Consider the following 23531-nt stretch of genomic DNA (forward strand, 5'->3'; position numbering starts at 1 on the left):
TCAGGAGGCCAAAATTAGAAGCCAGCTGCTTCACCGAGGACAACCGGCGTCTTTGTCGGTGCGCCGCTCATTTCCTTCCAGTCGGGCCAGAACTGGAGGAAGATGTGAAATAATCTAATTTGAGATGTACAAATAGAAGAGGAAGAGGAAGAGGAAGACAATAACAGCAGCTCGCGCGATGTGAGTGGAAAAAAAAAAAAAGCGCTTTTGCATTTGGTTTGAAACGCAAATTGCAATCACGAGTCAAAGAGAGATAATGATCCGCGCACACACAGCCGACTTGCTAATCAGTTAATTAATCAAATGGGTTGGGCTAACCCCTCGTAAATCGTAATTCATCGTGTTTGCAAGATGAAGAACGAAAGCCCTTTTAAACATTTTAGGATGGTTCAATTTTGTTTGTAAAAAAATAACCCCCACGTGTAGACTGACGAAGAGCACAGATTTGTTAAAAAAAAAAGACATTTAGCAAAATTGTTACAGTGAATCTATGAAATATATAATATATGCATGTAATAAGTCCACTTTGTTGGGCGGAAACTTGTTTTATAAATTTTGGTCAATATGAATTTTTCAATTAGGTCAATGTTTTCTGCTTTTTTAAAATTATTATTTTTTTTTTTTTTTACAAATTACGAACCAATCAAAAGCGTTGAAAACTTTACAAATTTAACGATACAATTTTAAGTAACTCAAAAGTATTGCGTTTTATTTCTGAAAAAAAAAACCTAATTGACATACATTTTTTTGTAAACATGATTATTTACATACAACATTATGCAAAAAAATGCAAATCACATAAGCACATAAAATCTTAATATTATTTAAAATAAACGATTAAACCAAATAAATGAATAAAAAAGAAAATGAAATTGTCACTGCATTGTTTAAGATATTTTGAATAACATTTTGCTACACTTATTACACTATAAAAAGAAAGTTTCTAATAATAACTGCATATAATATAGTGAAACATTTTTACACTCACAATATGGATATGCTTAAAAAGATAGTGAATAATAAGCTTTGCAAGAGTCTGGTTTTGCAATTTTAACATATAGACAGGAAGAAAGGGCGGGTGGGGGGCGGTGGGGGGGGGGGGGGCGGAGTATAGCGTGGCGGAGCAATTTCCTTAATGCTTTCACAAGAAATTACTCTTGAACAAAAGAAGGGAAAAAAACGGCCACTGTCAGGGTCGCAAATTAACCTCAGTGGCCAAGTGGTGGCAATTGTGGGAGGGATGCCAACGTTAACACACACAACACACACACACGCACGCACGCACACAGCTATTTGCATGTGAGGTTATTGGGGGTGGGGAAGCGGTGGGGGCCACTAGGCATGTCACTGACGTAAGTCAATAAAAGCGATGGAAGCCACAGCGTCAGACACTCGAGGAAAATTGAAGGTCAAATATGATGTCGACATACAAACATTATTAGTAATAGTGTGATATCTGGTAATATTATGTATTCGATTTTTTATTTTTTTTTCCATTTCAAAAGCGGCTCAGATAATGCGTGGATGGATGGATGGGAAAATGTGATGTATTAAAACAACAACAAAAAAACGAGTTACTCCTTGAGGCGCGTCAAGATATGCAGATGTCTTTTTCAAAGGCCTGACCTGATTTCCAGTTGCAGGCTGGGGAGCACAATCGACATTTTAAAAAAAAAACGCGCTAGATGACATTTTAAGTGGAAATGTGTGACTGCAGACGACGACCTCAACGCACGGCCATCGGGCATCTGAGTGGGCTCGTCATGCGTTCCAGCACACCAGTGGCTCAAAGTGCTGAGAAGAGTGTTGAAAGAGTTGCTCTTAGCACAGTTGTACGCGATCCTTTGACCTTGTTGTGTTTGCTAGCGGATAACAAAGTACAGCAGTCGTGACTTTGTCACATGATTTGACACGAGTCAGACTTCAATTGCTAATTTTAGAACTTGTTTACAGCTTAAATATCGACCCCATATTACATTTAGAGCTGTCAAAATTAATCGATTAATCAACAAGTAATCGATTATCAAATTAATCGACAACTATTTTAATAATCGAGTAATCGTTTAGAGCCATATTTTTAATTTAAAAGTGTCCAAATGCTCTGATTTCAGCATATCAACAGTAATCGTTTATTGATTTCTGTAGTCCTTCATGAAAGAAGTGCTTAATTAAAATAAGACATTTGCAAACATCTGTTTGACAATGACTGAACCGGTAACATAGTACAACATCAACCCCCCCTCCTTTAAAAAAAATTAAAATAAAAAAATAAAAATCACTATACGAATATGAAGTACGAAATAAACACCAAACACTGGTTATTAAACAGTACCGGTAATCAGGGGAAAAAAAGATTTTGCAATACATTTTATTCCAAATTAAAATGAATCCGACTAGATCGATCTCTTATACTCTGCTGCCCCCTGCTGGCCATTTTTGTAATCAATACCATTGCTTCAAGCATTCTCTTCAGTTCAGAGGCGGCATCAAAGCCTTCTGTATGCTCTAGCATAAAAACATAAACAACGAATAAATATGTTTTTGGGAGCATGGTAATATTTAAAAATAAAACTTATTTATACGTTTTTGGGAGCAAATGAGTTAAATGGTCAGCAGCAAAAAGTACGGAGACACAGTAAAGTATTTTGAGGTTCATGTGTAATCAAACAGGAGTCACTTTTTAACTAAAGAAGATGTGCACAGTGACTCACGAAAGTGAGAGATGAACAATTAGAAGTAGCTAAAAAAAATGTTTACAGGTGCAGTTGCTTCTTCCGCAGGGTCAAATGTCCAACTTTCTTGCGTAACATCACAAAACTCCTCACTGGGAAGATGTTCATGGTTTATATAGTTGGAACTGAAAAATGACGGCTATTTTTAACCCTGGCTGAGGCTGCCAAGTTAATACCAAATTAGGTTACGCTCTCATTGGGCATTTGTTTATTAGCAGGATTACATAAAAACGACTCAAGCAATTCCACTTTGTTTTGGCGGATTCATGATTATTTATTTCACCTTTGCTATAATTGTGTGACCGGGTCTGCAAATTTGCCCAGAAAGCAGCGTGAAAGAGGCTCAGAATCGTTCTGGCCTTGGTGGAGGTTTGTACTTAAGTGAGTGTCATTAGACTTCCTGTTCCCCCATTTGTCATCTTTTTAAAGACCGGGGAAAGAGCTAAAATAGAAAGACGAAGGACTATTTTTGTACATGCAGTCCTTCGTCAGATTAAATCAAGAGGGGTTTGTGTAAAACTAAGGAACGGGCTGTTCTGTGTAAGAAAACGAACCCTTGCTCGAGTGCTCAGACGAGCGAGGGCGCCCAGAACAAAGACAGTGATTGACGAGACGATGCTCCACTCATTAGACGAGCGAGCGGGGCCGGCCGGGCGCGAGGTGCTTTCCCGGGGCATGGAAACACTCCGGCCGCCTCTCAGCCAATCGGCATCTGATAACAGCAGCGCACACGAAGAGGACAACACGTGGTATTTGTTGCTGTTGGGCCTCATCGTCACCGAGGATGCGAGAGGATGCGAGCGCATGCTGCGGCATCTGCAGCAGTGGCCGCCATGTCCGTTTATCCACAGTGGCAACACACATCAGACCTCCCAGCGGCACAGAAATCGATGCCAAGGATGCATGCATAAACAGTGAGCTATTTCTACTAACACTATTAGGACACATGGGAATTCCTACTATAGTGGACTTAGAACGTTTCCCTGAGGAACGCCATACCAAAGTGCAAAGTGTTATTGCATATAGCCATTGTGAAAAATCATGCTTGTGTTTCACGCTACTGCACATGGACAAAAGTATTTGGGCTAAGGGGGCGATATTAGATTTTGATTCTGATAACCGTGAGGAAAAATATTGCGGTGTCACGGTATTAAAATTACAGCTCTAAAATATCATTAAAAAATATATATATTTGGGTAAATTTTATTTTATTTTTTTCAATCAACACATTCTATTTTATTTTTAAACAAAAAAGAAGAAGAGGAATATTTGGTACATTAAGAAATATATGTTGACATTCTTCCTGTGTTTTAATTCTTAGCAAGTCATCACTGGTGAGCTATTTTTAGAACAGACTCCAGTTACTCATGTCATCCTTGGGGACAAGCGTGCACCTACACATGTACATTTATTTGTTCATTTGCTTATTTATTTTTAATGTCAATTAAAGTCTCCCCTTATACCCACCCCCACCCCTCCTCCCTCCTCCTCATTCGTGCAAGACAAACAAATAGACAGAAATTGAAGACAATTTACTTCAAATTGGCTCGTACGCAACTCCAAGAAGCTGATTACCAGTGACAGACAGTATAAGCGTTTATTGAGTTCAAATGAGAATTTCCAGTATTGAAAACTATAGGGGACTGAGAATATTTCCCTGAGGAATACCATACCAAATTTTCTCTGACTTGGATGTATGTTGTTGTGCAAGATAGCGTTTTACACTGCACTGTTTTACACTATTATTCATGGACAAAATTATCAAAACATACCATATGGGAATTTCCAGTTTTGAAAACTATAGTGGACCTAGTATATTTCCGTGAGAAACCTCTCAATGACTGATTGATACTTTGGATGGATTTTGTTGCATTTACGCTGCTGTACAGTAGAAGCCGACATGGAAACTCCACCTGTGGCAAGTGAAAAACTTTCTACACTAATAATAGCTGAGAAAACTAGTAGATCTAAAACATTTCCTTGAGGTACCCCAATACTAAGTGCATTTGACTGATTGTTATATTGGATGCCCATTGGGCAGAACTATGTTTGCCATTTATACTATGCACTTAATGGGACATAAGCGAATTCCCAGTACAGAAAACCACAGTGGAGCCAGAACCTTTCCTAGAGGAACCTCACAACAAATTGGAGTTGAGTTTGTCACTTTGACTGAAAATTGTTGCGCAACAATCCTGTCTGTGTGTTACTCTATGACTCCATATAGACAAAAGTATTGTGAAACATGGACATTCCACTTACAGGAAGTGTGTGTGGGGGGGGGGGAGTCAAGTTTCCATTCTTCTGGTTAGAGTTTCTGAAAGACATTCAAGAAACATCTCCATTCTCTTTCATTCCAAAGATTTTGATGATGTTCTTCCGCACCAAATTCAGCCAAGCATTCCTCTACGCCACTTGTTTTGGTCCACAAACTATTCACCCAAAGTTAGAAGCATATAACTCCATGACACGTACCAAAATAAGATTCAAGGATAACTAATAGAGGGCCGAAGCCAAACAAACCTGATTTCAATCTAACTGTGCACCGACTGACTGAAATTTGTCATTAAGTGTCAGTGCGTATTCAACCACAAACCACAACACTTCTTGGAAATAGCTATTGCGTAATATTTCCCACTAACACAGAAACAAAACAAAAAAAACATTTCCCACTTGTTAGTAATAAACAAATAGGTGTTCTCAAACTGGGGTAGGTCGGGGGTCCGCAAAATAATTCTCAATGTAATGTTTAAAAAAGTGCATACATGACAATTTGTTCAAGAATATAGCGCTGTATTTAAAAAAAAAAAAAAAGAGAGCATGAAGATGTCTTTACTTCATTCTCATAGCATTGCAACTTTCCTCTCTCAAAACAAACAAACTTAAAAAAAAAAAAAAAGATCTTATGGCATTTAAAGGTACACATGGCAGTCATGTTTCATTGCCATTAGGATGATGAGTAAAAAAAAAAAAAATCCCCCTTAGACCCAAAAAGTTTGAAAGCCCCTAAAATAGACCGTCGGCGTGGTGTATTTACGAGGACGGAATCCGCAGGCATCAGCACATCCATCTAAATATAAGCCGAAAGAAATGAAACATCATCACGATTGCCCGCGTGAGCCAGGAAGTCTGCGTTGAAGGAACAGAGCCAGTTACGCAACAATGACGAGTTGTCATGCTGCCACTGAATCAACTCTTCCTCGCGATCCCACGCAAGGAGCACCGGTTGGCGTGGCTAACGGCTAACCGAGTACCGCTAGCTAGTGAAGACCCCCAAATACTCGTCTTCGTCATCAGGCAAACGTAAAAATCGTGTCAACATCCCATCATGGCAGACATCAACAATATCAACGGCAACAACAACAACATGGGTTAGCGGCGCAACATCTGGTCCTCTTGTAGACGAGGAATTAACTGACTTGACTTTTCTTTTCTTTGTTTTTTTGTGTTCCCGTGTCACCGTTTGTTTTCCCTCACAGAGGGACTTCCCCGTCTGTTTGGTGTCGGCTGCAGCTGCAAAGAAAAGAAAAGATGACAAAAACTATCTTCTCTGCTCATTTTGCAGCTGCTCACTTGTTGCTTTTAGGGTCGATTCTCTTACAGGAGACATAAAGTAACCTCCCCAAAAAATTACAATAATTTTTTTTTTTCACTGAAGCAAGCCCCTTTGGTCCCGGCTGATTTACTGGATTTTGGCTGATTTTGCAAGGCGCACAGAATATTGTGTTCTATTGCTATAAAAACATGGAACCTACCAAAAAAAAGGTTAGAGTCTCTTCTTTCATCAAGAAAAAAAAAGTACATTATTATCCGTTTCTGTTTTGCAACAATTAGCATTAGAATATAGCTAAGTTTCATCATTATTCACAAACCTGTTTAAAATGCTGGGAAAACAGCTTGTTGCAACATGGCCCTGGTTGAGCTCTTATAACTCTACTGCCACCTGCTGGCCTTTTTTTTGTAATAACTACCATTGCTTTAAGCGACCGCTTCAGGTCAGAGGCTGCATCAATACCTTCTAGCGTAAAAAACAAACAAACATTAAAAACATATAAATACGTTATGGGGAGCAAATGAGAGTTAACACTCCCCTAAAAAGGTACAATTGCTTTGATTAAAAGATTGGAAATAAACCAACTATGAGGACAAAATACTTCTTACAACATTACCATTGTAAATAAATAGCTTACAAAGGATTTGAATTTGGGGGGAAAAATGCAGCTGAACTAACTAACTACATTCCCATTAGCCAGGGCTTTGGTGCCCTCTTGTGGCAACTTAGAGCATTACAGGAAAATAGGCAGACTGTTACAATATTGCCTGCAACCTGCAGAAAGCAAACAAGACTGGTCTTCGTTAACGTAACATTTTGAATTCCATTTTAATTTTCGTTTGCTGAATCTTTTCCTTTCAAAGTCAAATTCTAAACTTACAAAAGTGTCAAAAAACAAAAACAAAACAAAACTGCTGACTCAGTTGCTGACAATTTTCTATGACAACACGAGCTCGTTCGCTAGCGTAAGCCACGTCAAACGCTGCATGACATTTAGCTTCTTCCACAAATGCATTCCCGTGGTTTTGCACTCATCATATCGAGAAACTGCCTGAACAGTAGACTCATTAACAATATCAAAAATACATCATTATCTAACATTTATAAGGAGTCAAGTGGGTCTGCGTGAAAACAACCCTGAGGCACAAACAAGATGGAATGTTCAGAGTTCAGAGGGGGGCATTTCGGATTAGTATTCGAGTGCGCCGCAGAAATTCTAATCTCAAATCTGCTTGTCTTTTGTGTGCCAGGCTATTTCTTCTCACCAGGCAATTTTTGGGGCTTTTGCTTCAAGTATAGTTCGATAGTAAATAAACACATTTTAAGAGATGACAGGCTATGTTAACTTGTTTTAACAAATCACATTTTCCATAATTTAGCTTAATTTAAGTAACACAGTGCTGATTTAATTACTTTTTTTGTCTTGCTTTTTAAGCCCAGTTGTTTCTTTCTTTCATTCTTTTTTTTGGCAATGTGCATTTCCCACAGAGTAGAACAAGCTCGCATTCATGGTGGAGTTAACACATATTTGAGTCGTAAATTAGCATGAGAGCTTGAAAAATGAAATTGGGTCAGAGCTGCTTTTTGGCGTTCTATTTTTAATCGGAAACGCTCACAAGAGAAAAGAAGGAAATATTTAGAAGGACCAAAATAAAATGACGCGGCCTTCCAAATACGGCTAACGGTTAGCATTATGTGCTAAGCGTCAACATGTGAAGGGAATCCCCTCGTCATGTAAACACATTCAGAAAATAAACGGCGGCTTTTAGCTCACACCTGCGCAAATGTCATGTTTACACACAATCCGCTAAGCGGGATAAAACTTTTAATGTCAACAAGGTGCCAGATGGCAACATTATTAGCCTTAAAGCTAGTTAGCAGATATTGGAGTCATTCCTGCTTGGCTTGGAGTCGACTCAGGTCACCGTAATAAAGTCAACAAAGTTGATTAGGAGTAAATTAAAATAAGTACATTTCACTTAAAAACACTACTCTCGTTTTAAAAATGAATTCATGAAATTAAGATTACTCATTAAAATAACTAAGATCATGTTGTCGGCCCATCCGTACAATGTACGTCTCATTCTTGTTGCTATCCGAGAAAGAAGGTAAACAATTTGTGATAGCTGAAATTACTTTGTTATTGTCTTGCCATCAGGAAGCTGAAGTTATTCAGCATCTAAAACAAGTTTTGATACTCACTCAGATATTTAATAAAAACATGGCACAATAACCATATTGGTCTTTTTTTTCTTTTGGAAGGTAAGGTAAGACTTGTGCATATGGGACTTGATTCCATCTCTGCAAAGGCCCCAAACTGTTGCGGTGGTGCCTGATGTACATGTGATCCCTTGTGCATGTATGTGCGTGTTAGAATGCAAAGTAACAGACGGTAGTAATGTAAATGTAATGGACCCCTCAAGGCAGTTTAATATACTGGAATTTGCATCGCTACTTCAAGCAAAATGTAATTTAATGACTTTAAAAATATATATGTATACTGTATATATAAAGAAGATAAGAAATAAGCTAATTTTTTTTTTGATTCTTTTTTTTTTTTATCCTTTTTTTTTTTTATCTACTAATATGCAAATCCGCTGGTGCCGAGCAGCGAGCACGTGGGGGTCGACGGTACTATTATAAATAATAAATTGTAAAAGACAATAAATATACAATAAATACAGTATACATTATAAAATAAAAATGCTAAAATAAAAAATAATATGCTAAAAAATGCTACATTAAAAAATTAATTTGAGAATATGTTTAATGCAGTGCCTATCAAAGACTACTGTAAATAATATAAATAATGCATGATTTATACTGTATAATATATCCATAACTTTTTGAACAAAATAATGTAAAACATCATTAAGAATCTGCACTTTTGTGTTTATGTCCTAAATCTGTATTTTGTTATTTGTTATTTTGTTCTTTTCATTCTTTTGGAATGATTGCTTTTATTACTCGAGTGCTTCCAAAAAGTCCTCTTTTTTGTTAGCTTTTTTACCAGTGGCACAAAAACTCTCGTCTCAACTGTACACTTGTTTACTATCTCTTGGTTAAGAGTCCATCCTGCATAAAATGCTTAAAAAGGTTGCCGGAGCGGAAGCAAAAGTGGCCTCACCGTGGTTATTGTCGTCGGACTGGTTGAAGCCGCAAAGCTGGCAGATGGCGCGCACCCACTTGTTCATCTCCTCCTCGGTCTCGGCCACCAGGTAGAAGGTTCGGTCCGAGGTCTTGATGTCGAAGACGAAGCTGTCCTGGAACTCCTTCCGCTTGAAGGTCAGGCCGGCGTCCACCTGCTCGCAGCAGTGCAGGTCGATGACCCGGATGGGCTTCTTGGAGTGGTCGTTCTTGTAGTACTCCAGCACGTCGGGGTCACCGCTCATGCGCCCGCTGCGCAGAATGAACCAGCGCTTCTTCCATGCCTGGTGGGGGGAGATAACACGTCGTGACGCAGCACTACTACTACGGCAGAACACACTTGCACAATTTATGCATTGAAAAGAATCCACACACATTGACTTGCCATCACAAGACAGTCGGCAGCTGGACTTTTGTTTGTGCTGTCAAACACTTTCAACACTATTTTAAAAAGAGCACGTGTGTGTGTGGTTTTTGTGTGGTGTGGTGTGTGCGTAGCAGGTGTTTACGCCTACAACCCCAACCAACGTATTTCCTGTGCTGATATCCCTTCCACAGCTTAAAAACAGCAGGCAGCGCTCCACCGCCGTGACAGTTTGCGACCCCCCCGACGACAACAACAGGCACGTGACACACGCTGTGCGTTTGTTTCCAGCCAAGCGCTGACTTTAATGCTGCGACGGCACTGCAGTCAAAGAATGATACGGTGGTGCCTTGACTTACAAGTTTAATTCGTTTCCAAGAGTTGGCTTGTATCTCAAAATATTCACATTTTCAATCATCTTTCCACATTGAAATAAATGGAAATGTAATCAATTTGTTCCAGGTGCATAAATGTATAATACTAACAACAAATTGTGTAGCTTTTTTTTTTAATTCAAACAATATCACTCTTAAATAAAAAAAAATATTTAAAAAAACACTATCTCTATACAATATTGGAGTAATAATTAGGGCCCGACCGATCTGGATTTTTTTACGTCGGTGCCAATTTTGATATTTTACAGAATAAAATACCGATATTCAATTAATCAGACTAATAGATTAATAATGTATAAATACAATTAACAAAATGTATTCTTTTTTTTTGGTCCTTTAAAGTTTACAACAATAAAGAAATGATACTTAATTGCAGGCAGGACATTTAACTGTTTTACAAAACTTTGTCCATTAGTATTAATACTTTAAAAACAGATATTCTATTTTACAAATATTATATTTATATATTGTTAATATAAAAACGTTTCTTCATAAATTGGCTAGTTTGTTTTTATGGGGTGGGGAAGGGGGGGGGGGGGTAGTAAATGCTACTTTGTCTTGCGCTGTAATATGTTGATGCAATAAAACAATTGGATGATTTTTGGAATTTTTTGCCAAATTTAAAAGAGCTAATATCCCAGTAATAACAACATTAAATAGAATGTCAATATTTAAAACGTTTGTACATCATCCTTTCATGCATTCATTGCGCTGCTCCTTCTGGTGCACACACTGTAGCCACTAGGTGGCAGTATATTAAATGCATGCTTCTCCACAAAGAAGACTGCTGTCACAACTGCTCAGTTAGCGATAGTAATATTAGCCAATTTTTCTCAGACGATAAAGATTATTGTATATGCAAGTGAGTGTTAGATTGTCTGTCTACCTGTGCTGCTGAACTGTGTGTTCAAATATCCTTGGCTTTTCAGCAGTCATGCTATTTTTGTTAGCCTGTCTACAGTGCGTTGCATTGCATGTTAGCATGAATCTAGAGGACTTTTCCGATTATGTTAGACCTTCCACTGAGTCCTTGGCGGAGGTAACAAAGAAGCTCTGCTGCACGTTTAGCAGCTCTCTCTTTGCTCAGAGGCACAAGAGGAAGAAGATAAACCAGGAAGAGCCAAGCGAGGTGGAGCGAGGGTGGAGGAGGAGGGCGGGTGGGGGGTGGCGGGGGTGTACTGTGGAGGTTTTTGGACATCCGCCAGCAATGCACTTCCACCAGGCCGTGTCTGCTGACACACGGGATCGTGCGGGCCCCGCACTTTTGCCCCCCACCCCCGACACAATGCAGAACCCAGAGACAACTCTTGTCACAGACGTTCCTCGGGAGAAATAAAAGCTATCCTGCTTTGAAGCAAAATAAAGACACTTGACTGTCATTGAGCTGTTGCGTTTCCTGTTGACCACAGTTCATGAGGGGTTTCCTGCTGAGTACAGACCCCCCCCCCCTCCCCATCCCCCAACCTATGCCCAGTTGCCATATCCACTCGGACGGAATCCAATGCATAGTGTAGAACTGCATTGCTCAATACCAAGAGCTGTTTCTGATATTTTGGTCAACTCTTTCTCACACGAGACAAAAAAGCAAAAAAAGTCCAGTGAAGCTTATTTGGCTGGTTGAAACCTCGAAGGGGCAACCGTAATATTGTTGCCACATGCATGCATGCATGCATCCGCCGGGCCGGGATGCAGACGAGTGAACAAAGATAAGCGTGACAGGCACTCGCGCCTTTCTCGGCATGGGAGACGTTTATGAAGACTCGCGTGGATTTCCGCTGAAAAGACGTCACCGTGTCACTTTCATCAGAAACTTGCCAATTTCGTGAAAAGGCTGCGAGTTGTCGCACCATTTTTTACAGCGGTCTCCCGCTATTCGTGGGGGGGGGGGGGGCAGCAACTGAGTTGTGCCGCAAATAGCGAAAAGACACGAGTAAATGACCCTTTGAATATTATGGCTTCATCTGTAAAGAGATGGCGTCTCTGAACGAAGTTCTGGAGCAGTGCCCGCTTGCAGGAGGTCAGTGCGACCCGGCTCGGACCCTCCTGGCATCCTGCAGCTGCGTATGAACTCAAGAGACATCTGGAAGGAGCCTCATCAAACGCGATAATCCGATCAGGAGATCACCCTGGGAAACTGACGCCGAGTGACCGCCATCATACCGAAGCTACAGCAACTAATTTCAACTCACTCGGATCCAGATTGTGGACCTGAATCTGACTCAGGATCAAACCAATCTTCAAACCAAACAAGAACTTCATAACCGGTTTCATCCAGGATTCGTATCCTGGATCTGAATTATTTACTGCAATGTCATCAATTTGCCAAACTGTCTTGTGGGAGCTGCAAGACAGTCTTCATAAAAGTCCAGATTGAAGACGCTTAGATTTTCCAAATGATGAATCTGGATGAGAATCATCAATTAATATATCGGTTCTTAAGCTTACTGTGGTTGTGTAGCTTCACCAAATATAATTTAAAGCCACTCACATCTTTGACTGTCCAAAAAATGATTCTGGGTTCTGAATCTGGATCATGACCAAAACGTTTGGGTCAAACTGAACCCAGATTCAACATCTCAATGTTATCGCACCGAAATTGGATTCAAACTAAGTTTACATTGTCACTTTAAACGACAAAGATATTTCAGATTCAGGAAAGAGATGATCATTTCATTTTCTCTTTACAATTGACAAAAACACGGATATTCTATCCAGATTTCAGATTTGTCCATTGGACACATGAAGCTATACACAAAATAAAGAACCAGATCAAAACTAGTTCAGCACTTTTTAACAATGAAAATGATAAGTCAAGATTCTAGATCATGAATCAGGATTGACGGAAGTTCTGTTTTGGTCAGAAAAATGTTATCATATCAAACTACCCAAAATCTGTTGACAACCGTCCGTGTTACAAAAAATGACCAAAGTGGAAATACAGATCTGGATCATTTTCAATCTTAAAGCTAAACTCCAGATCCAGTTTTGAAAAAAAAACAAAAAACTATGAAATACTCATTTGATCATACCAAGCAACATGCCAAATTTGCTCAAAAGCAGTTGAGAACAATTCCACATCAAAACGATCCGCATCCCATTGCAGATTCGGAATCCCAAATCCATTTCTCTGAAACGGGTGCCGGATTTGTTGTCGTATTAGCGCTGCCCTACTTTCCCATGCACTCTCACATTGGAAAACTATTACCCTATAAAAAGTAACTCATGAAAGAATGGGCCACACAATAGAACAAACTAACCCGAGCCGTCCCGCGCCCGCCACACACAGCCCGTCTCAGCCCATTGATCATCGCAACTGTGGGAAGTGAGACCCGCAAGCTTCAGAACTAGGCTAACCTCCCCCGACTCTCCCACATCCCCCCCCCCCTCCGCAACCCCCCCACAGCCCCTCCGAGCCTCCCACCCCCTTCGGGCCACGCAGCTCGGCAAAGACACGCTGGCCTGGTTAGCAACTGGGCTGCATCGCCGCGTCAGACAAATCACGGCTGACACGGGAATTGTCGACGGGACCGAGAGACGGAAGATACGCTCGTTTTTTGGACGGTTGGAAAGGTTATTTCAAACGGGGGGGGGGGGTAACAAAAATTTAATTGAAACAATGAAACACTTAAAAGTAGTTTTCCATGTTTAAAAGGGTGTCAAATATTTTGTAGTGAGCTATTATTGTTAATGTTTCAAATCATCTGTGCTGTCTGTAATTAAATTGATGTCAGCACATTTTCTAAAAAAAAAAAAGAGAAACCGAGATACGAACATACACGAGTTGAGTTTACGGCGTTAAATCCCACGAGAGGGAAAGACGATGAACATCAAAAGAACGCAGCAATCTCGGGCTGCTAAAAATAGCCACAAAACTCCTTTTGTCGATAAGCGGGGCGTGTTTTTCTCTATTTTTGGCAGACGAATTGTGGGAAGACAAACAATCGCTGCAAATTCTTCTACTTCGCAGAAATAATAGACGCGCACGTTTCCGGGAGACACAACAGCAGCTCGGCAAAAAAAATCAATGCTTCACATCCTGATCACAATCTTGCAATTCCATGAGAAGCAATGGCATATTATTACTCAAAATGAATTGTGGTTACACAATGCCCGAGAATAACAATCGTTCAAAAGTCTCAATAACTTTGGTTACACTTATTTGATCTTTAGCAGCTCAAGTCCTGAACCTTCGACAAACTAACTACGATTCCACCGCCGTGGCTCACCTTAAAAGTCAATAGAGTTCCTCCTCTTACGTCGACCAACAAGTCCCAAAAACAACTTTGCATTTCTAGGCAATCCGCACGAGCCGGGAGGCAACGTACTGGTTTGAACCCGCCCGAGGGCAGATAATTGCTTATAAAAGATCATCAACGGTCATTTTTGCATGTAGAAATCATCTTTTAACGATTCTATGGAAACGAGCCCAGCTGGAAATTGTACCTGATCTGGCTTTTTGACTTCAAATAAACGACAAATTGAGGTCAGATTCCACTCAAAATCAAAAGAATTAATTTCCTAGCATGAAGAAACGAATCCCAGAATATTCTGGCAATGAACAATGTGTCGATCCTCCGCTAACTTGGCCACCCAGGCTCTTGATTTTATTTTATTTTTTAAATCATGAAAGTTCCTGGTCAGATACAAAAATGAAATTAATTCATTTAAAAAAAAAAAAAAAAATTTCAATATATATATTTTTAAACTGCATAAAGTAAAGCCATGACAAGGAACAAAATCTTCATTATAAACATCTGACATTTGAGCTCAGCTAAACTGGGCCAACTAAGATCAAATATCCTTTCAAAATGAATATAATCCTTGCTTTGAACTAGCCATTTGGAAAAAAAAAAATAAAAATCCTCGGCAAGCTCCGCCGTTTTGGGTCGGACACCTTTCAAAATCAGTCCGCACCAAAATGATACACTTCAGTCGATAGACACACACTACCTGCAATTGTATGAATTTGGTCATGGAATGGCCCAATATACACTTCCTTTTTTCTTTTTTTTTTAAGATTACATTTCAGGTGTCTTTCAAACAGACGTGAGTTCATCAATATTTGACAGTTTATGTTTTGCAATTTCTCTTCCTGTCCCTGACTGCAGTTGAGCACCAGTTTGAGAAGATATTACGGCGGCTGTGACCCCGTTTCAACTCACAGCACAATTTAAGATACTTATGCCAAGTCTTCAAACAAGATCTGTTCTTAACTCATTTGCTCCCAAAATGTTAAATATTACCATGGTCCCAAAGACGTATTTATACGTTTTTTTTAAATGCTAGAGCATACAGAAGGCTTTGATGCAGCCCCTGAACTGAAGAATGGTAATTACGGCCAGCAGGTTGCAGCAGAGTATAAGAGATCAACCAGGGCCATGTTGCAAAAAGCTCTTTCCTCCAGTTTGAAACAGACTTGTAAATAATGATGAAACTTAGCTATATTCTAATGCTAATTGCTGCAAAACGGAAACAGATACAAATATACTTTTTTTTTCTCCTGAAAAAAATCTTTCTTTTGGTAGGTTCCATATTTTTATAGCAATAGAACACAATATTCTGTGGGTCTCGCAAAATCAGTCAAACAGCCGGGAGCAAAGGGGGTTGCATCAGTGAAAATGGCTGGGAGTGAATGAGTTAACAAAACATGCAGAAGGCCTGCTACTACTACTTATTACTTCTCATGAAAATGTCGATCTCCTAGAGCAGGCGTTTGTGCAAAGCCAAGGAAAGTGGATCCACACTGTATTGTGGAGCGAGAAATTTGCAAAAATGCAGACAAATCCTGGCTTTATCAGACTAAAACAACTTGGGGGAGGTAAACAACATGCCAAGTGAAAAAACAATAGAGAGTTAAGAGAAGATTCTCCCTGTCTTTCCCGAAGCAGGAATGCGGCCTGCATTGCGTGTGACCGCCTGCTGATGACAACTAGATTATTGCTGTCTGCTTGTCCCGGCGTCGTCCTTAGCCAACAAGTCAGCCTTTTGTGGCACCGTAAAAAAAATAAATAAATAAATAAAATGCACGTCACATGCGTGGCTGAGTGCTTGTCGATGCGGTTTTGCTGTTTCGTTTAATTTCGCACGGAGCAGAAGGCTGGAGGAACAAAAAGTCACACGTGTTGTTCTTGTCGAAGAGCGAAGCTGCGATGATGCGGCCCGCACACGCACACGCACACGCATTTGTCGCGGGGACGCTGCCAGATAGTAGAATTGTGACAAGCTTGTAATTTGCTGACTTTTAAGTAAACATTAGCTTGGCGTTCTTGTTCCTTCTGTTGCTGTTAACGTTGGATCTTGTTTTTGCAATTTAGCATCTTCAATCTGTCGTTTGAGTAGAAATCTGACAAAAAATATCAAGGACAAGTTGGTCTTTGGAAATTGCCCGAAGAACTGTAAAACGACCGCTTCGAACCCAAACGGCAGACTTCCTGTGACTTTTCGGCCATGGGTTCTTGAGACTTTTTTTGTGGGGCTTCTCATGAAAGATGTGCGGAGGCAATTTCATGTTGTTAAGATCTGACCTTGGTGTTGAGCAACGACAGTTTATGACCAAGTTTTTTAAAAAAAATGTTTTTTAGTGCTGTCAAAGTTAAAGCTTTAACTGATTAATTAATCACAAAAAATTATCACATTAATCATGAATTAACGCAGATTAATCGCACTATTTTTTTTTTGCGTGACAGCGGATGGCTGCGTTTAAGGTTGCACAGGTTGTGTTTGAGCAATAAACATAATTGCATGCATTAAAGTAAAGCATGTAATGAATGTTTGCGTATCACATTTAGAATATTTGTTTATGTCAAAATATCAGGGTCATTTTTTTTTCACGTAAAATTATGCAAGTCATTGATTAGAAAAAGAGGAGGATGAGAGAATGTAGTGGGTCAGAAATGGTTTAAGACGTCCTCATAACATTAAATGTCAAAAGAATTAACACATAACCGGTGCTCTTCAAATTTGGCGGGGAAAAAATGTTGATAAAAAAGCCTTTTTTATTAGGCGATTAATCGTGATTAATCAGAATTCATCAGAAAAAAACCGATGTTTCTACATGTCTTGTTTTGATTAAACACAGACGATAATCAGTCTTCTTTCATTAAGGACTACAGAAATCAGTGAACAATTACTGTTGATATGTTGAAATCAGAGAATTTGGAAAAATGATTATTAAAAAATGGCTTCAAACGATGACTCGATTATTAAAATAATTAGATAATCGATTACTCGATTAATTTTGACAGCTCTAATTTTAATTTTCAATCATTTTGGAAAAAAACATACTTTTTATGTTTTCTTCATGGAGTGTTGCAAATATATGGAAAAAGTGAAGACTTAACACTAACATTAAACATGACATTATAAATTGTAGATGAATGTGACCCAAAGATGAAAGATGAGTGTTGAGCTAATCGAGCGAGAGTATGAGAAACTCCCCACACAATCAATCGTCATCCATCCACCGTCATTAAACCTGACGTCACGGCTCACGAGCATCACTTTCCAACCGCCGTGCGTGCGTGCGTGCGTGTGCGCGAGCCACTGAGCATGCTCAGTACCTTCCACTCCAGTCAAACTCGACTCTTTAACCCCCGAGGGGATTGCCAGCGTTCGGCTCCAATCCAAAACTTGACGAGTCACAAGAGTTAACGTCGGGATACACCGGCTGGAAATTGACTGAATGGAGTGCACCGACGGGTCCTTGTGTTTGTGCAGCTGTGTGTGTGTGTGTGTGTGTGTGTGTGTGTGTGTGTGTGTGTGTGTGTGTGTGTGTGTGTGTGTGTGCTCCAGGTTATGAGCCCACCTCCCCCTTGTCCTCCCATTGTAGCGTACAGTACGGCGTGTTTAGTTTGGATGTTTGCTCATGCACGTTTGAAAACACGATGACTGACGCGTATCAGCTCGCTTGTTGACACAGTTTGTCGCACAAGTAGCACACACACACACACACACACGCACACACACTCACACACTGTGCTACTACAACAGACACACCTCGGCTAATTGTTTAGCGTATCTGAGCTCATCAGTGGGCGTGGCTGTGCTTACAACATGATGCTAAATAGGGACTCAGATGAGCACTGTTGTAACTAGACAAAAACTTCCCCTAACCTATACAGTATATACATATATATTAGGAATGTGCCTCCCCCAAAAAATTTATTCTCATTTAGTACGATTCTGAATCGATTTTAAATGTCCCAAAATCGATTTTATTTAAATTATTTTATACTGTCTTGCCTTTGTCTGTGTGCCTTTATTGGGAGCGCTGTTCATGTTGTACCCGGTTTGGCCACTGAGGGGCAGTGTGGTTCCATGCGGTCTAATACACTGTTAAGTTGTAGCCACATTAATTAATAAAAGATGTCGTTTTTTTCCAGCGTGGAGCCGTTCTTTTGAGTGATAAAAGCGCCGCGAGTAGCGCGCTAATTAGCATTAGCAAAAAAAAAAGCATTGTCAATCAAATCATTTTGAATAAAAAAAATCGTTCTTAACCGAAAATCGATTCTGAACCGAATCGCAGACCCAAAAATCTGAATATATATATATATATATATATATATATATATATATATATATATATATATATATATAGGTTAGGGGAACAAAACTTATGAATGACGAATGACATCAAAAGTAATGGATATGAAGTTGTTTCACGGCAAAAAATTGTGCAGAATAAAAATCCGAATAACATTCGTGTTATTTCAGCATTCCCACAATGACTGTCAGACGATTTCATTACAAAATAGCAACGTCAAGCAATAACAAGAGCGCTAAAGTTTGTTAGCTTGAACAATACAAACAATTGGGCCTTCCTGGAATGTCATCCTGGTCCCTGACGGAGGTTCCTCTTTGCTTGAACTTACTCGTCAGTTTACACAACAGCCAGCGAGCTCAAACCAAACACGAGCGGGGAAGTCGCTCAGTTTACACAAGCTCGTGTCGTAAGAGACGTTAAGCAGACGGCGCGAACGGACGCCGCGCGTCTCTGGTTGTTCTCCAGTCCCGTCGAGGCAGGTATCGCAAACAAAACAAAGACGAGCGCGGGGCCGAGTGCCAAAAGGCCGAGACAGAATTTTGGTGTTCGTCTGTCGCAGTTGTGTGAGGTGACCCAGACTCCACATCCACATCGCGAGACCTCAAACAAAGCTGAACAGAAGGAGTTGTTTTATTTATTTTTTTAAACACACACACACTCAAAAAATCACAGCCGTTTCAGCCATCCCATCTCTGGTGGCTTAATTAGTCAAAATCAATGAGGCGCTTTACTGCAACCAACCCCCATTTTCAGATACGCTTTCAGATTGCTTGGAAACTGAGAAGAATAGCAGTTGAGCAATTTTTTTTTTTTTTTATCTGCAACCACGAGGCCCAATGTGAAATCTGCCTCAGCACTTTCTCTTCGGTTGCAGTCTTGATAAATATCAAAATATAACTGATAGAATTGTATCAATTCTCATTGGACATACAGCAGTGCAATCAGTAGTGGCAGCCATTTTGGCTCAGATCGCTTTTAAAAACACGCCATTTTGCGTTGACCTCGCTTGCTGTTAGCTTCAAGATAACGCGATTGAAATCACAAGCAGTAGTACGACGGCGTATAAGGGCCGTATTCCGAGAAAAAAAAAACTTCCAAATTTGTGAATTTAAAAAGTGGCAAATTTGCGAGAAAAGAACTTGTGCATTTGCAATTTTATAAAGTGGCAAATTTCCGAGTTTTTTTTGTTGCAAATGTACGAGTTTTTTTTCTCACAAATGTGCCACTTTAGAAAGTGGCACATTTGCGAATAAAAACTCGTAAATTTGCCACTTTAGAAAGTGGCAGATTTGCGAGAAAAAAACTCAGAAACTTACGAGAAATGCACGTAGCGTACTACTCGGATGTTTGTGCCAATACTTTTCGGTCGGGTTGTCAAATAAGAAGATGGCTTTAGCAGAGGTTAACCATCGATGTTAAGCATTCGCTCTTTGAAGCCATGGCTACGGCCATTTTGCTTTGCGAAGATCCACACCCTGAGGATCAAGCATTTAAGTCAATTTCTTCAAATGTATGTTTCCAGAATTATTATTTACACATTCATCCATTTTGGTATTGTTTTTGTACAAGTAGCTAAATTGCTGTGTCGAATTTGCTGCTCTCCGCCATTCACTTGCATTTACTTAAAGTATGCTAGCCTCTGATTGGTTAGTGTTTAGTCAGCTGACAGTGGATGGATCACCCGCAAATGGTTTGCGCGACCAAATATATTTTAGACAAACAACAATGTGGGGTTTTATACACGTCTTAAGAAACTCCCCAGAATGTACCGTCCTTTCATGATCACTGATCTTTAAAGGGCTATCTCGGACTTCAAACACTCCAGTGATGCAACTACTAACCTTTTTCTTTTTTTTTTTTTTTTAAATAACCAAGACATTGAGTTCTTCTGTGGTTTTGCTCCACTAAGTGACGACTGGCGCGATACAGGCAGCATCTTCATTGCGGCGCTTAAAAATAACCTTTCAAGGGGAAAATGTGCCGGTAGATTATTGGCAGTGAAGTTGCACATTATTACGAGTGAATCGGGGCCGGCGGCTCGACAGAGACAACCGGGTCTTGTGTTTTTGCTGCTCCGCTGCACAAATCTGGTTTCTGTTGGCTCAACGAGACGTCACCTCTTGCTGCAGCTTCCGTATCATGTGACTGACATTCAATTGATGCTGATAAACTGGCTCCTGGTGGGCGGGTCTTGGTAAGCCTTTCAAACAGTAGCTATGATGTATTTTTTTCCCTTGTGATGTTTTGACGCTCACGTTGATATCCTGCTCGGATAAACATTTGATTTAGCTGTGACTGTTCCACGGCAAGGAAAGCAAGAAATCACGAAATATCTCTTGCAAATTGAGGGAGCGGAAGTTGTTTCATAAGGACTGGAAACTTGCGGCTAGCGATCGCTAACCACCAGCACAAAACCGACGGATTATCGGATTTGTTGACTAAATATAATTAATCTCGTAAAAAAAAAACATTGATAATCCTTAATAATAAGCAGCTGCTGAGTGAACTAATTCTTCCAACAAATCCACAAATGCTAATGCTAAAAACCATGCTACGCTTCAGCCTACAAAATATGTCTCTGCTTGATTTTCCCTAACCGTCACCCCAGCTCTACCCAAACCAAGTCTGTTGGATTAATCCCAAAAGTCTAACCCAATCTACTAGATGGCGGCTAATCATAACCCCGACAATTGACAGTTCCGAACATTTCTGCTATTTCCGCAATACAGCACTTCATTTCCAGGGCGACTTGTATTGCTTTTGCCTGTGACTAGCATACAAACCAGGCATGTTGTTATAGTAGTCAAACCACATTTGATCACATTTTCAAATTAAAAATAATCCTCACAAATCAAATTACAACGATCCAAAGTCCAATGCTTTTCAATGAACGAAGAGCATCAAATATGCTGCATTCGAGGAAGGTGGGAAATCTGGTTTATCCCACTCGGATTGCGTCAGTTCCGTCCTCAAAGCATTCGCTGCAAACGCAAATACAAGAAATACGCTCTCGCGACACAACGTGGTTTGGAATGACTGCGTTAACTAAAAGGTGGCAAATCTTGGTCTAGAAAGTAAAAACCCTGCCACATTTTGGCTTTAGTCCCAGGTGCTAGCTAGCTAGCTTCCTAGCTAACTCCCATGGTGCTCGTTTACCTGCTAGGGAGCTAGCTAGCTAGCTAGCACTTGGGGCTAAAGCCAAACTGTGGCAGGGTTTTTACTTTCTAGACCAAGATTTGCCACCTTTAGTTAACCCTAACCCTAGGGTTTTTACTTTCTGGACCTGGATTTGCCCCCTCTGACCAGAACAACCAATTTACCGGCATCAGCCATCTTAATTGTTTACATTTGCCTCAAACGCTTTGAGGACGAAACTGGGAGACTCCGAGTGCGATGAATCCGACTGCAAACTCCCCGATCCCGTTATAACCTTAACCGTCGCCCTAAGTGCCCTAACCCTTGCTTGACGGTCCCGAACCCTGCGGCTGTTTAAAGCCAACGTACGCAACACCGACATTTCCTGAAGCGCTTCCACTTCACCAGAACGCAACCGCCTGCCAATAAAAATGGAACAAGCAAAACGTCTATGCCTGTCAAAGCAGGAAACGGGGAGGCGCTCCCGCCTGACCTTTGAGGGCAAGGATTTCCCAAATGCCCCCCAACCCCCGTGCAAAACAAGGTCCGAGCTGGCAGCAGACAGTTGGACATGGGAGGCCGGCGTTCTCCCTCCGCTCCGTGGCTTCTTTCCACGTACGAGGGCAGGAGCACTCTGGCCTTCCCGATACCATCAGTCTGGAATGTAACAACTCTTCTGCATTTGTGAACAGACACGTTTGTGCAACGGACAGGTGGGAGGGATTTTTTTTTTTCTCTCCCTTGGATCTCGGCGTGGGAACAGGAATTAGACTGTTTACACGATGTCACTTGTATGATTCATGTGGCGTACGCAGACTGACTCGAGTTTGATTCACGCTCGTGTTTACACTGAACGCCGCCGCGCCTCGCGGCCAACTGACGAACTATGTCGGTTGAGTGAAGAAAAGTTGAAGAAAATGTGGTAAGGTATATCATAACTTTACCGAAGCAGCCAAGAGTTTTATCATTTCATAATGTTCAGGATCTTTCTCTGGCCTTCAAAGACGTCCGAAAACTTCAAACCAAACGCCCGATGTTATCAGCAACCAATCAGAGCACAAGAAAATAAAATGATTATAGTCATCATTTATAGTAATCATTTTTTCTATATTAATTGATTTGATCATTTTAACCAACATCTATGTTTTCGTCACGTTGAATATATTAACTCATTTGCTCCCAAAAACGTATGCAAATTTTAAATATTGCCATGGTGCCAAAAACGTATTCATATGTTTTTTATGTTCTCAGAAGCTATAGCTTTGATGCAGCCTCTGAATTGAAGAGAATGCTTAAAGCAATGGTAGTTATTACAAAAATGGCCAGCAGGTGGCAGCAGAGTATAAAAACCAGGGCCATGTTTTCACCAGTGTTTTAAACAGATTGGTCAATAATGATGAAACTTAGCTATATTCTAACGCTAATTGCTGCAAAACGGAAACAGATAAAAAAAAATAATAATAATAATAATAAATTCCCTGGTGAAAAAAAGAGACTCTAATCTTTCTTTTGGTAGGTTTCATGTTTTTATAGTAATAGAACACAATATTCTGTGGGCCTTGCAAAATCAGTCCAAATCCAGTAAAACAGCCGGGAGCGAAGGGGGTTGCTTCGGTGAAAATAGCTGCGAGTGAATGAGTTAACAGGTAAAATTGATGAGCAT

The 23531-nt window shown here is 40.3% G+C and overlaps 1 protein-coding gene across 2 annotated transcripts in view; it reads right to left on the reverse strand.

Annotated features, from left to right (window-relative positions):
* Positions 1–23531, reverse strand: part of gab2 (GRB2-associated binding protein 2) — a 44912-nt gene that overhangs the window by 14371 nt on the left and 7010 nt on the right. For both annotated transcript variants that reach the window (XM_077566696.1, XM_077566695.1), the window contains exon 2: positions 9413–9716. In XM_077566696.1, coding sequence (XP_077422822.1) covers positions 9413–9716 — 304 coding nt within the window. The remainder of the gene's footprint in view (positions 1–9412; positions 9717–23531) is intronic.

This window comes from Vanacampus margaritifer, chromosome 5 (assembly GCF_051991255.1).
Source record: "Vanacampus margaritifer isolate UIUO_Vmar chromosome 5, RoL_Vmar_1.0, whole genome shotgun sequence".
Taxonomy (NCBI): Eukaryota; Metazoa; Chordata; class Actinopteri; order Syngnathiformes; family Syngnathidae; genus Vanacampus; species Vanacampus margaritifer.